At 38.5% G+C, this 14,281-nt stretch overlaps 3 protein-coding genes, 1 long non-coding RNA gene and 1 other non-coding gene across 5 annotated transcripts; 2 read left to right on the forward strand and 3 right to left on the reverse strand.

Moving 5' to 3' along the window:
- Window positions 1-501: 501 nt before the first annotated feature.
- On the reverse strand, window positions 502-4,654 carry LOC110754019 (putative F-box protein At1g44080). Its single transcript, XM_021955007.2, has 2 exons — window positions 2,662-4,654; window positions 502-1,674 (listed from the first exon to the last, which is right to left on the reverse strand). Exon 1 carries the CDS (start codon window positions 4,202-4,204, stop codon window positions 3,017-3,019), a length of 1,188 nt encoding a protein of 395 aa, XP_021810699.1. The 5' UTR covers window positions 4,205-4,654; the 3' UTR covers window positions 502-1,674; window positions 2,662-3,016.
- A 102-nt stretch (window positions 4,655-4,756) lies between these two features.
- On the forward strand, window positions 4,757-4,829 carry TRNAA-UGC (transfer RNA alanine (anticodon UGC)). Its single transcript has one exon. It is a non-coding gene; the product is annotated as a tRNA-Ala (tRNA).
- Window positions 4,830-5,281: 452 nt separating this feature from the next.
- Window positions 5,282-7,236, forward strand: LOC110754020 (uncharacterized). The gene is made up of 3 exons (XM_021955008.2): window positions 5,282-5,607; window positions 6,201-6,274; window positions 6,975-7,236. The coding sequence occupies exons 1-3, from the start codon at window positions 5,356-5,358 to the stop codon at window positions 7,060-7,062; spliced, it is 414 nt and encodes a 137-aa protein (XP_021810700.1). The 5' UTR covers window positions 5,282-5,355; the 3' UTR covers window positions 7,063-7,236.
- Window positions 7,237-7,719: 483 nt separating this feature from the next.
- LOC110754038 (uncharacterized) lies at window positions 7,720-10,058 on the reverse strand. The gene is made up of 3 exons (XM_088252816.1): window positions 9,706-10,058; window positions 9,446-9,592; window positions 7,720-9,339 (listed from the first exon to the last, which is right to left on the reverse strand). Exons 1-3 carry the CDS (start codon window positions 9,735-9,737, stop codon window positions 9,147-9,149), a joined length of 372 nt encoding a protein of 123 aa, XP_088108942.1. The 5' UTR covers window positions 9,738-10,058; the 3' UTR covers window positions 7,720-9,146.
- Window positions 10,059-13,410: 3,352 nt separating this feature from the next.
- On the reverse strand, window positions 13,411-13,886 carry LOC148297098 (uncharacterized). The gene is made up of 3 exons (XR_015835556.1): window positions 13,768-13,886; window positions 13,625-13,672; window positions 13,411-13,521 (listed from the first exon to the last, which is right to left on the reverse strand). It is a non-coding gene; the product is annotated as an uncharacterized LOC148297098 (long non-coding RNA).
- Window positions 13,887-14,281: the final 395 nt, after the last annotated feature.

Genomic DNA, 14,281 nt, shown 5'->3' on the forward strand with positions numbered 1-14,281 from the left:
ATTTGGAAAAATGCAACTCCAACCATGCTCCCTATCCACCTCCTAAAATATGGAGTCCTCTAGGAGCTCCTAAATCTGAGGAGAGAGAAAGAACTCCTAGTGGCTCCTTATAATTTAATGCTGTTTTATTTAATGAGTATTTCAAACCTTTAATTAATGTTAATTAATTTTTATATTATTTTTTAATAGAGATTGACCAATTAAAAAAGAGTTATAGCATTTATGACTCCCTAAACTAGAGAGCATGATTGAAGTTTAAATTTTATAGAGAGCTTCTAAAATAACTTTTAAATGTTTTTAGCTAAAATTTAACTAAAAAATAGAGAGCATGATTGTGGATGAGCCAGCTTGTGGAAGTGCAACTCCCCTGTATAACTAATGTTTGCCCAGATATCAAGGAAGACACTTGCTTTACAAGTCGAGGCATATAAAACTATAAGTCGTTGAAATAGAGAATTAATGTTCTAGGCAATACTTGTCATTATGAATTCAGTTAAAATACTAGTTCAAGTTTAAGATCTTCGAAGCACAAATTTATGTTTCTTTCTTCGTACCAATTATGTTTCTTTCTTTGTGCTATCAAATTTACAGTCATGAATCAGTAGAACCTTCACAATTGAATCTACTAATATGAGAAGCAAGGTTTGCTTAATTTCTCATCACCACATCATCACCCCTAAAATGTCTATGTGACAAATCATCCCAACATATATAAAAGAGTTCCTGATGCTTAGGAACTTCATTTAGGCAACCCAGTTGATATTTCCTTTGCCTCCTCTCCCTTGGTATGTGATCAAGCACTACCAAATATAAGTTAATACGTTGCTAATCATTTGTTTGGCTCACTTCATAATGTGACCTCACAGTTTAATTCTTAGATCTTTATTCAAGAGTCATCTCTGCAAAATAAACTGCCAAATCAGAATTTTTTTAGTCAAATAAATATACTTTTGAGATTGGTATAATTTGTTTAGTCAACTAGTAAAATATTTATTTCTATATCACTATTCCAGTACTTCTCTCTATCTCCACTCGTATTTGGTTTCTCATTAAAAATTGGTACTTCCTATTCTCTCCCACCACCTCCCCTGAGACCCCTATTCTGCCTCCCACAACAGCCGATAAAGCCAAATGTGTCTCCAATGTTTTCCTCTGGACTCTTCTGCGACACATGAAGCAAGAGCCACAAAACCCAAATTTTCAAAGCCTTCTGATCAAGACTCTTCAAAGACTGAAACCTTTTAATCTTCTCAACAGAAAAAATCGACTCGGACCCTACCAATAATGGTAACAAACGTAGATGGAGAAGCAAGCAAACCTTTCTTGCATTCAGATTCAGGAACCGGCATCGCTGCGTGCATTGAATCTTGAAAACCAGCAGAACTCTCTTCAAGTGTCACAGAGTCTTCCATGTGGTTGTCCACCAAAGTAGAATCAACCCTTTCTTTCACAATCATCTAGAGTCTCTGTAGTATCACATACATGAAACCCAGAACCTAAATTGCAAGCTTTGGTCTTTTCTAATACCGAAAAGTGAGGAAATTTCATCTTGACATGAGGTTGACGAGGCAGTTACCAAACACAAACACAGAACTAATCTATCCAATCCAGGAGAGATTTGAGTTTGAAAAACTTGCATCAGCCGCAGTATCATACTTGTTCAACTGATCACACCTACAAAATGAAAAGGAGATCAGACGTTTGTAGTGAAAAGTAAAATACATCAAAATAATCCAATATAACTTTTTCTAAAGAAACTATGTACTTCTACTTTATTAAATTTTCTTAGCTTCGCAATCTCTAGTTGCACTTGATAACGTGCTCAGCCCTGATAGAAAACCTGATCAAATAATTCAGGTTTCACCATGTTCATCCTCCAAAAAGGAAGCTAAAATACTAGGGACACGAATGATTCCGACATTTAGCAACCAAAAAAGCAATGTAGCTATTAACATCTATTTGGATAACTTCAAGAATAGGAAAATATTTTTATTCTTTTCAACTACTCTTAACCTACATTCACATGCCCGCCAACTTCACAAAACAATCTCACAGCTATGATAGATGATGTTGACACTCCAAGGAAAGAGGGCTAGTGGTGGTTATAAGCTTATAACTGCATACGAGCCAACAGTGTATGTTCTTTTGAGAAAGGATAGAACCACTTTTAAATCACAATCAAATAGCTACTACAACTCCTAATCAGTCGAGTTACAAAGTTCTCTAATTGCACTCCTGAATGCAATTTGGCAGGGATTGCACAACAGATCATGCTAATTACTTACAAGTGGCACATAATTTCCATCCTAGACAACCTACATATCAAGCTCAAATTGATACACGGCAAACACCACAACGGAGGGAGGCAAACACACAGTGAATAAATTGCTGAGACATTCATATTAACCTTGAGGTATGTATGGCCCCTCAATCACATGACATACGAATTATGATAATGCATACATCACAATCACCAATCATAATGCACATACAAATGTTGAAATGAAAAGGGAAAACAAAATCATATAATAGGGATGTTCAACAAGATAATATATTAATGACCAGAAGATACCTTTTAAAAAGGACAAAATCTCGGTCAATATTTTTGATAATGGAATATAAGTTTATAGAAACTGTAAAGTTCAAGTCCAGGCTGCTTACATAAATTTACTAGTATTTAGGCAGCACAACAATCACTTGTTCACACATACAAATACCAATCCTTTTCCAGCATCTTCGATCTAATTCAGGATATATTTCTCTCTCTCCCTCTTCAAGCTTCACCAAACTGGACCCCAATTAATTTTGACCACAACATATATTCCACCAGCACACCACAAGATTCAAACAAAAGATGATTGTCAAAATAGGAGGGAGGAAGAACGGCGAACAACATCTGGAGCCATTACATCTGCCCCTTCCCAGTAAACCAACACCCTCAGGCAGCAGAAACAAAGAGTTGTCTTGGTGGCCTTTGGAGAACAAGTGCAATTGTAATTAGCTGAACTTGAAGAAGTTAGCAGAGTCCATTAAACAGGGGCACAATCCAAAGTGCGGGTGAAATGTTTAAAGAGTAATGTTGTGTGATGGTTTCATCCTCTAAATTGAAAATGCCTATATGACTCGGTCTCCTATCGCTATCAGTATCAGGTACACGTGCTCCTCCCAATTTTGTACAATCATCCATGTAATATATGGAATTGGGTTGGCACCCAGGAAAGTTTGAAGCCAAAACAGAGATACAATAATCGTCACCCAGGAACATAACCTCATCCCCAATACTTTTTATTTCAACATGCTGCACAACGGATCCATCCCTCTCATTGAACACCAACTTGTAAACCATGAATCTCTCAGTCCAAAACTCTTCATGGTAGGCATCTCCGTCAACATCTTTCAAAAATCTTCGAACATGCAACAAGTCTCCATTGGTTGATTCCACGAGATAAGCTTTATCAGCATAACGCGAGAACGGACATTCTTGTGGGTTAAGAATCTTTGCTTCTATTGGCTTGCTATTGATATCAAAGGAAAGAATGTTTCCCCACTTTCCAACTGCAAAGACTTGACATTTATGAAATATAGCATCAGTAAGCAAGCACCCTCTTAAACGCTTGCTGTAAATCCAAAACTTTTGTCCTCCTTTAGTGAAAGCCAACTCAGAAACATGTTTGTAAATTGCTACAACCACATAACTGTCTGGATTCAATGTGGGATCTTCAGATAAGATAATCTTCGGGAGGCAAACCTCGCAGTACTTACGACGGACTTTGAAATCCAAGCGAGGGAGACGAATGGGCGCCACTGCTTTTCTGAAAGGGTTCACCAGAGTTATAGTCAATCCACCTCTATCTAACACATCCATTGTCGCCAACCAACCATGGCCATGGCTAGAATCACAATACCTCTTACTATTACAAGGCACTGGCAACTCAATGTCGTAGATTTTTCCTGCAGGGAAGCTGTACAGTTTTCGCTTTCCTTGGCATTCTGTTGGAACCAGGAGCATGGGGAGTAGCTTACGCCAACGCTGCGTTTTGTGATTGTATTCTTTTGCAAGAACGCACCATTCTTTGCAAACAGCAGCAAATCGAATATGGTCAATGGGTTCTAACAACCTATCCAAAACCAAAAAGAGAACGGGCAGAGGAAGACTTGTCCATTCTAATACTTGACTGCTACTCATCCTCAAGCCAACATCCATATTCCTATGTCTTATGAGAGAGAGTGTGTGTATATATATGCATATATGAGCAACAAAAGAACACAACAACAATAAAAACGAACATTTACAAATCTCCGATCTCAGACCACAAAGATGTCTCTACTTCTTGAGATATAAGTCCAAGAATCTTACAGGTCCTTGGCTAAAGAAGTCAGCATGGTCGCCATTGTCACTAGCTCGCTGGTACACAAGCCACCTCTTTCTGTCTCTTTCTCTCTCCCAACAGCTTGGATCAAAATTTTCTCATCCAAATGATCGAGAATGAGGATGCGAAATTCAGTCAAACCTCTCCGATTCCTTGTGGAAAATGGTTGACTTTACAAGGGCTGGTCATCAGAACCAGAGATTTGATTTTCTTCTTGTTTGGCTGTTGGATGGGTTTTCAAGTGATGTTTTTGGTTCCAACTTTCCATTCTGAAGGCTTTTGTCTTTTTTCTGTCCCGATAGAAAGCAAAACCTTAAAAATGATTTTAATGTTATTTTGTATTTTAGTTCAATAAAGTCAAACAGAGTAACATTTATTATCAAAATGGGGATGTAGCTCAAATGGTAGAGCGCCCGCTTTGCATGCGGGAGGTACAGGGTTCGATCCCCTGCATCTCCATTCCCTTTTGTAGTCAATTCTTATTTTGCACTACTTTTAGTTTTAGGGAAGTGAGTGACCATTTTAGTCTCTATTTTTTACACTAGTGAGTTCATGACTTTCTAGATATAAAAGTTTATGAAAAAATGGCTTGTGCCTCATTATTTTAGCATCAAGGTAGATTAAATAAATAGGTTTAGAGAGCCTCGAGTAAAAGAAAAATAGAGATCAATAACACTGTAATTTTAAAGATTATTTTTATCAAATTTCAAAAGACAATAGCTAAACTGTTATGTATAGACACGAAACTTTATGAGTGTAAATTGTAATTCATCCTTAATTTTCATTCAATATTTGGTTACAAGAAAAAAAAAAGTTTTTTTTTAAAAAAAAGAAAAAAAAACAGAAGAAGAAGAAATAGCCAATATTGACAATGAAACGACAACGTTTAAGTCAGTTTCAAACTTTGGTATCTTCCTAACCCAACGCCGCCTCTACTTCACTCCATGGTATCACTGTTTTCCCGTGTGAGCTGAACTCATACGAAATGGCGTCGATGATGGCATTGCTAAGGAGCAGCAGAGGAAACATGGCGTGCGTTTTCGGCACGAAGAGGTGGAACCACGTCGCAGCCATGCCTCCGCCGTTCGATGGAGTCATGGAACGTAAGATTTTATCGCCACAGTTGGTTCTGCCCGAGTCTGATCGGGACCCAGCGCAGAATAACAACATCGGATTCGGGTTCCCCAGTTTCTTGTTCGGTGGATCGATGGAACTCATGGCTGTCCCCAAGAGAAAGGTATATGTCTTTATATATTTGGGGATTGAGATTTTAGGGGTTTTAGGGTTCTGGGTTTTGGAAATTATTTACTGTATAAAACTTTTTTTTTAGATCAATAACAATAATAAATTCTTTTCTTTTTTAATACTGAAGTTTATTCTTAATTGGGTATGTAAATCCCTGTCCTTTTCTCTTCGCTGATAAATTCGTTTGCCTTCTGTATGGTAGAATTGCTCTGTTCTATATTGGGCACCATTTTTGAGCTTGCTTCTCTGAGTGTTCTCTTTCATCACTGTTTATGAAGATAATTAGTATAGAGTGCTTGTGCCAGTAGAAATTAGAGGTCAATTTTCTGATTTGGCCACTGTGATTGTCATTCTTGAAGGTAATGTCCCTTGTGTGATTGAATGGTTAATTTAGTTCTGGCTCATCATCTTTCTTAGATATGTTTTGTTTCCATGTTTTTCATCACCTTTTGAAGATCTACAATTGAAGGCATCATATGTCCTATAAGTCTGAAGCTTCATTTACTTTTTTGTTGTCATTGCGCTATTGTAATTGACGTTTTAGAAGATGTGGAGTTTTGATATTTAAGGCTGGATATCGTGCAGACTTCTCCCCACAAGAGAGGCATAAGAAATGGCCCCAAGGCTTTGAAACCTGTTCCAGTGATAATCCGATGCAGGTTAGTATTTTGTAAATTATGACCAACACAGCTCTTGGTCTAGTTGTATTTGTTTTCCCGATATTGGTTGAGGTCCCAAGTTCAAATTTCCCCTTTCAATTCATCACAACAAAAAGTGTTTTGTAAAGTATCTAAGATTTCTCATTTCAGTGGAGAAGTCGATGCATTCCAGGAAATACTTATGATATCTTATTGATAATTTAGTTTTGAATATTGTCTTAGTTAGAGAAACAACCAAATTTTGGGGGATTACTTCATTAATCATTTTTCATCCTTTTTTGCCCTGCAATAGAAAAAGTCTGGTATTCTGACACTTCCAGAACAATTGAAGTTTCTGGTTAGTCTTTGATCAATGTGGTGAGCAGATGAAATGATTCCGTTTATCAAGATAATGTTCATTGTATTACCAGGGTGGCAGCATTGAATTAGAAGGTTTTGATGGGAACAAGGTTATGGGCTTTCATAAGGAAAAAGAGAGATTAAGAAAGCATGGGAAAATGATATTTACCAATTGAGAAAAAGCATGAAATTGAACAACACTTAGATGTTTATATTTTATTGCTGAGAGAATGCTTTGGCTTACTCTTTTAGTCTCATGAAGTAAATCCAGTGTGTTGTTTAATTTTTTTGGTTATACTTATTATGTAGATGCTTATATATATAGCAATAAAATCATCATTTTGATTGTGACTGGTTGCAGGGCTTGTGGGCGTGTTAAGCTGCCACACTTTTTTTGTTGCAGTGGAGATCGGGGAAATGGCCATGAGCGTGATGGCTCAACAAGTTGAGATTGAAGTTGCTGCGGTATAGAGCACCCAACTGTAGTAGACTCGTAGGATATCTCAGATTTTGAAGAATTGAAATGAAGCTTTTTCTTTTGCTGCTAAAAATGAAGCTCTCTGTTGAGATTGTTCTGTTTCCCAATCTATGGTTTACTATCAAATGCTTCTTTTGTGCCAAAACTAGCATCATTGAACTTGTTTACCACCTAGCAGAGGCTGCCTTAATTCTTTTTAGAATTTAATAAGTATAACGAAAAATTGCGTATGTATAGTTGGTCTTACATTCCTTAACCTTTTTCATAAAATCAATGAAACATATTATTTCATTTTGTCTACTGGTTGTGCCTGTTGTTAAGCTGGTGCAACCAACATTCCTGAACCTTAAAGAAATTTAGCTAGGAAAACCTTTGGTGGGAAGGGAAAGTCTGGATAGAAATAGAGGTAGAGGCAAGGCTGAAGAACAATCGTGAGCACATGTGAAATTACAGAAAATGTGGCAAAGGAATTTAGAACGGCCATTTTCCAAATTAAGCAAACATCTTATAATGAAATTAAGATGGGAACTTATAACAAGCCCTCATTAGAGTAACAAAGTCCAAAAACAAAAGATGAACACCACACCACACTCAACACGCATAATTGCTCTTCTTTTTTTTTGGTCGAAATCATATCTCATTTCATTAAACGTCAAATAGGCAAGTGTACAAAGCACAAACCAATGGCACAATAATAGAACCGTAACACAACCGGGACAGAACATCTAAACTCAAACCAAGTCTAGAATAGAGTTCACACACCCAGTACAATAACATAAACAAACTCAAAATAAAACAACACACATAATGCAGTGGCCCACCCCAAATATAATCAGAGCCCAAAAATAAGCATACAGCCCAGTTCATACCCAAAACTAGAATTTTGGCAAACCCTAGCCTAAGCACGCAAAAGCCGCCGCCGCCGTTGACCAGAGAACAGGGAGCGCACCACCTCAGCAGAAAGTGAAAGGAGACTTCACCACCGCACAAAACAGCATAGCTGCACACAAAAGACCCACAAATCTGCCAACAAAACCAGAAGTTCCCTAAACCACGAAGCCATATCAACTCAAAGAGATCCACCCATGAATCACCAACTCCACCAAGCTTGAACCTGCCTATGCCCCACAGAAAATGCAGCAACCGATCAAAGCAAGACCAAGGGAAGTGAAAACCCGAAGCCCAAAGTAACAAGAGAGTGGAAGGTGGTGGTGCAAGCACCAGAGCAAGAGCTCTATACACCTTCCGATGGGGACGCGAGAGATCGCGTTTTGGATTAGCTTCTACAACCCGCAAGAGAGGCCAGATCGAAGAGGGAGGAAAGGAATCCAAGGGGTAGATGGAAGATGCTTGGACACAATTGGATTTAGAGAGAGGTTGATGGAGAATTGGGGACACATAATTAAAATAAGACATAAAGTCTCAGATCCACCCACAAGAGTGGAAAGAAATCACCAAAGAAAGCAAAGAGGGGGGAAATGGTGAGAATGGTGCAGGGTGTTGTGGATGGTAGAAGGAAGAGAGAGGAGAGAGGAGAGAGGAGAGGGTTGAGATGATAGTAGAGAGGAGAGGAGAGGAGAGGAGAGGCAGTGACCTCCTCCTCCCCCTTGTTGAGAAAGGGGCGGCTGGGTTTCCTAGGGTTAGTCGATATAAAAAAGATGAGATATCACTTAGTACAATCAAATAGTTCTTCATTCCTCGTCGCCCAATTTGAACGCATCGTGCAAATCATTGTGCATTTCATCCCAATTCTCCTCCGCATGCTGATGAAATGAGAATCCATCAACAGGAAGAACCAAATTGTCCATACCACGAAGAAATTCAGGAAATTCAGAACCCTCACACATAAATTTACTAATATGAGAGGCAAGCTTTGATATTTCATCATTGTTCTCATTGAAACCAGAACAATCTCTGGCGTCCAACATCACCAGATCTTTGCATCTGCACAGCAACATGACAAGACTATCCCGATTAACTTTTGCACCTTTCAAATTTAAGTACTTCATATTAGGCACCAACTTCACAATTGAGGATGCCTCACGTCCATGAAAATTAGCCTTTGGACAAAGCTAAACCATAAAAATTCTTGCAATGTGTTTGTATAATTGCAAGTATTTTCACCAAATTTAAGAATGAACCCAATGATAACACCTCCAAATTTTTCCACTTGCCAATCAACTCAAGGGTCGTGTGTTTGCTGTCCAATACATCTCCTGGTAAACTCGAAGTCACAAGGCCAGGACACCTGCACACATTCCACAACAACAAAAATGCTACATTTACATTTACAAGGAAAATTAAACTACACTTGGATTGGAATTTTGAAAATTAACTTAAATGAGAAAACTTACACATTTGCACCAAATTCAAAGGCTTCTACTGTGCAGCATTTGGGAAGCTTGAGCACAGTAGCATTTCCGCTACTCCTATTGATCACAAACTTTAGAAAAGCGGTGACAGAGCAACGATCCCCATCAATTTGATAATCACTCACAAATCTGTCCATAAGATTTTGAAAATTCAGACATTCAGACACATCCCAAGGCCAGACTTCAATACATTCGTTGTCCGGGAAAATGAGAGATTGCCAGCATGAAGGATTGAGGGTCACCTTGTACCATGACTTGCACACAAAAGGGACATCCAAAAGCAGTGACTCCATTCCAACTTTCTCCAACATTTTGACCAAGCATTCCATTTCTAAGTCCTCCTATCTTCGTTCGTCCATCTGCAACAACGATTTAATATAACTACATCTGTATACAATAAATTAATTAAACACCAAATTAAAAGGGAAAAAAAAACCATAAATTTCAAAAGAATACAAAGAAACTTGGGAAAACAATCATATGGTAATCCTTTTCCTATATAATAAGAACAAACAAGAGAATTAATTGACGGAGTGTTGGATAATTGTTCATTCAACAAGCACTTTATGCATTTCAACAACAAAAAAGTAGGAAACTAGTTACTAGTCCAGCAATAATATAGAGGCAAGTACTTCACGAGGAAGCAATTCTAGTATTTCCTTTTGGAAAAGCAAGTAGGGGCCTTTTTTTCAAAAGCAAGAGACTCTTTGGCACCATAGCCTAAAGCTAAGAAGGAATTACCAAACCAAGCAAGGCCATAATTGTCCTATCACCAAACAAATCGTCCTTATCACCAAAAGGACTTTCCACATTTCAATGCAGTGCATTGGTTTCGGAGGGTGATTAGGGCTAAGCATAGTTTGATTAACCGGACCAAGTGCTTGGAACTATCTACCAAACTGAACCCGAACAAGTCGATGTTGGAAATTTTGTATTTTTTTCTTCTGCACCATGTCGTCAATGCGAAGAGAGAAGAGAATAAGGCGGAGTTGGCAGAAGGGAGGAATTGTCGTCGTTTTCGTTGGTGTGGTGAGGTGAACATGTCGTTTGGGAGAGAGCCAAGAGAGAAGACAATAAGGCGGGAAACAAGGAGAGGAATGTAATTAGATGAATTAAGAGTCTCATGATCTCTTCTTCTATGGACCTGACTTGTGCTTCACTGCTTCGGCTTCCCAATCTCAATCTCAAGCTCAAATTTGCAGCTAAATTTTTTAAATTTCGGGTTTTAGACTTTCAGTCAATTGCAGCGTTCGAACAATCAGCCTAGGCGGGCGCTAGTCGGCAGGGCGGGCCTCCTAGGCGGGTTGGGTCTTTTTTCGGTGCCGAACCCAGAGGACGAAGCAGCCGAAACCGAAGAAATCGAAGCTTTAGTTGATGGAGAAGCGAAATGGCTGTGACTGCGATCCGTCCTTTGCGAGGTGCAAGCTTCGTGTTCATTTTGAATATGTTTAAAGCGTATAGCCTAACGGCTATACTATTAAAATATTCGAATATATTAATATTTAAAGCGTATAGCCGAACGGCTATACTTTTAAAATATTCGAATGTAATTTGAAAGTGCAGCCGTGCGGCTATACTCTTCAAATATACAATTTCGCCATACCATTTTAAGGTTTAGGGCTAAAATACCACTTTAGCCCATTGGGCTACAGTTATTTCTTCAATTATTTTTTTTGTACAAGCGATATTGGGGAATGAGAATTTAAATTCTTTCCGACACCTTCCATTCAAATATGTAAAATGTTGCTATTGGGGTGTGGATGAGGGTGAGGGTGAGCTAGCCATCAGAAGGGAGTTCAATTCCCCAAGTCTTCTCCGCGTAGTCTCGAATTGTTCTGTCGCTGCTAAATCTCCCCAACCCGGCTGTGCTAAGGATGCTCATCTAAGTCCATTTATTTGGATCCACAAATGCTTTATCAGCAGCAGCCTGTAGTCATATAGATTCAAATCCCGCACACCATAGTAAGTTATACAACACCAAACTCAAAATGCATATATATATGCTTTGGGTTGGGACTGCCAAGTAAACAGAAATAATTACCTGAGCCTCTAAATAGCTCTAAAAATTAGAACCAAGCAAATAGAAGTCTTTACCACTACTGTCCACAGTATCACATAGAGATTGAAAATAGTCTTTAAAGCTGAAATAGCCATCTCGGACCATCCTACACATAATAAATATCATAGCAAAATTAGAACCTGAGGAAACATTTCGCTCAGAACATCACACAACGGTAAAAAACAACACCAAACACATGTCCTCTAAAGAATTTGAAAATTCTAGACCGGTCACCCCAATCACCAACTGGCTAAGTGAGTATGATTGAAGTGACTGTAATTGCGTACCTTATAACACGTGCACATTGCAGTGGCATTTTAGGAGATCCTTCCTCATGCAATTTGGGAACTTCATGAATCTTTGTCCCAAACAAAAACTGGAGAAAGCAAATTCTAATAGAATTATCTCTGCTATACTACAAACAAGTATGTACTATATACCAATCTAAAATCTTGAAATAGTCAATACACAGATTCCATCTTGCAGAAGTTACAGCAAAAGAAAATTTCAGTTGGTCGAGAATACTTGACATCACAATCAGCTAAGCTGAATTCAACTACTTTAAGTTGGCTACATAAATCTCGCTCGTCCTTTCCATTCTCTATGGAAGCTCATGTTATGTTCAGTCACACGTCATCTATCTTTAGAGAAGGTCAAAGATCAATTCATATCACAGTGATTATACTAATTTTTTGATCCCAGCAAAGGCCCAAGCTTTTGTGCCATGCCGAGCACAGCCCACTAATATTCGTGCTTCTGCAGTGCCGTGCCCCATTTAAATGGGCTGGGCTCGTGCCGTGCTGGGCCGGCCCATCCCGTTTGACACCTCTATGCTTGACATCAACATCAACAAACAGATTGAAAATATACTAGATGAGTGGTTCGATGGGATAGTTCATTTCATAATTAGGGTCTTTGATTAAAGGAAATATGGCGACAGATTTAGGGCCATTTGGAACATAAGAAGATCTAACAAAAACGTGCATCAGATATCTTTCAAACTATTATACATCCATGTTTGTAATGATTACAGTCGCTGTTGTAGGCATTGATCTATGCATCAAATCTCCTAACTTAGGCCAACATAGTAACAGTTGCTATCAAATATACCTGTTAACAATATCAAATTCTCGAAAATTTCTTTCATTCAGAACTTGTGACACTTTCAGCTAGTGAGTTTTGATGAGAGCAACTCCGATTAAGGACAATACCACAGAAATAATTAAAAAGAAATAAAATTGACTACATATCATAAAGAAAACTAATTCCTCATTTGCAAGAGCTGCTGTGAATTCATTCTTTTCCAGTTTCTCTTTGATGAAATGTTGTAACAGCATAAAGAAAATTGGCCTAGGCGGTCGTGATTGTACATAATGGTGCAGTCCTCAACAATATAACATATGCATTCATGGTAAGAAAACCTGCTAAATGAGATTATTTAGGGTAATACAAGCATCTCTGTCATGTAATTCTCAGTGTTTTACAACTAATAATTTTGGAGGTAGGAAGAGACAATCCATTACATGTTTAAGTTTTGCAAAGATTTGTGGCTCAACATCTTCAAGATTGAAGTGATATAGTTACACATGCCTTCAGAGTTCTTAAAAATTAGAAAACCAACCACCAAAATTTGGAAACTATTCTATAAAAGTAAAGAGATATGAAAATGTAAACAACAGCAGACTTAATGGCAGAAAACTATAAAGATGTATCACAGGAGTGGCCTCAGTGTCCTCCTAAGAACATTGAAGAAATATTTTCCTTTTCCATTGTTCTGTAACAATGTCAGCCATCTGAAAGCAAAGAGCAAGAAGCCAATGGCAAAATGAACACCACACACTCATAGCCATAGACCATAGATGGATTGAGTACATCAGTGCATGACCTTTTGAGCCTGAGAGGCAACCGTTTCGAGTCTATCCTCAGCATCTTGTGCTTTAGACTCTAAAACATGAAGATCAAAGTTGTACTTTCTTGATGCAGCCCACAGAAGCCGTACCTAAAAAGCATTGCAAAGCCTATTTCTCAAATCCAACAAACTCTTTCAGCTACTTTTTCATTGAATTGAAAATTGCAAAAAATAAATTGAAAAAGATATGAACCCCTTCTTCTAGAGCATTAAGCCTCTCATCAGTAGCCAATGAGTCTCTCTGTGACATACAAATGCAACCAAATATTATATATTTGCTTTCAATTTAGCATATACTTGAAAGCTGAAGACTTGAAGCTGAAACGGGAAACAAACCTTAAGAGTGAACAAAACAGACTGCAAATGATGAATCTGGGTTTAATAGAAGTATGGAACTCAAGGAATGATCTGTTCTTCTATGGACCTGACTTGCGCCATGTGAGATGTTGTGCTTCACTGCTAGGAGGCTAGGCGGTCGCTAGGCGGGCGCTAGGCGGCTAGGTGGTCTCTAGGCGGGCGCTAGGCGGCTAGGTAGTAGCTAGGCGGGTTGGGTCTTTTTCGGTGCCGAACCCGGAGGACGACGCAGTGACTGCGAGTGCAACTTCCGTCCTCTGCGAGTGCAAGCTTCGTGAAATATTCGAAAGTATAGCCGATCGGCTATACGTGAAATATTCGAAAGTATAGCCGGCCGGCTATACTCTTTAAATATACAATCCTGTCATATTATTTTAGAGTTTAGGGCTAAAATACAAAAAAAAACATGAGAAGAAAGCTCCAACTGCACATCATATCTCATTGAAAAATCAACAAATTACAGTCCAACTTCTTAAATTACCGTGACAAGAAGATG

This window comes from Prunus avium, chromosome 1 (genome assembly GCF_965620075.1).
Source record: "Prunus avium chromosome 1, drPruAviu1.hap1.1, whole genome shotgun sequence".
Classification (NCBI taxonomy): domain Eukaryota; kingdom Viridiplantae; phylum Streptophyta; class Magnoliopsida; order Rosales; family Rosaceae; genus Prunus; species Prunus avium.

Bases quoted from the DNA above. Each gene is read 5' to 3' on its own strand.
- LOC110754019 (XM_021955007.2), bottom strand. From the start codon at position 4,204: ATGGATGTTGGCTTGAGGATGAGTAGCAGTCAAGTATTAGAATGGACA.
- LOC110754020 (XM_021955008.2), top strand. From the start codon at position 5,356: ATGGCGTCGATGATGGCATTGCTAAGGAGCAGCAGAGGAAACATGGCG. The intron at 5,608-6,200 runs GTATATGTCTTT...GATATCGTGCAG, and splicing joins TGGCTGTCCCCAAGAGAAAG to ACTTCTCCCCACAAGAGAGG. The intron at 6,275-6,974 runs GTTAGTATTTTG...GACTGGTTGCAG, and splicing joins CCAGTGATAATCCGATGCAG to GGCTTGTGGGCGTGTTAAGC.
- LOC110754038 (XM_088252816.1), bottom strand. From the start codon at position 9,737: ATGTCCCTTTTGTGTGCAAGTCATGGTACAAG. The intron at 9,593-9,705 runs GTGACCCTCAAT...TCTTATGGACAG, and splicing joins TGTGCAAGTCATGGTACAAG to ATTTGTGAGTGATTATCAAA. The intron at 9,340-9,445 runs GTAAGTTTTCTC...GAATGTGTGCAG, and splicing joins TTTGAATTTGGTGCAAATGT to GTGTCCTGGCCTTGTGACTT.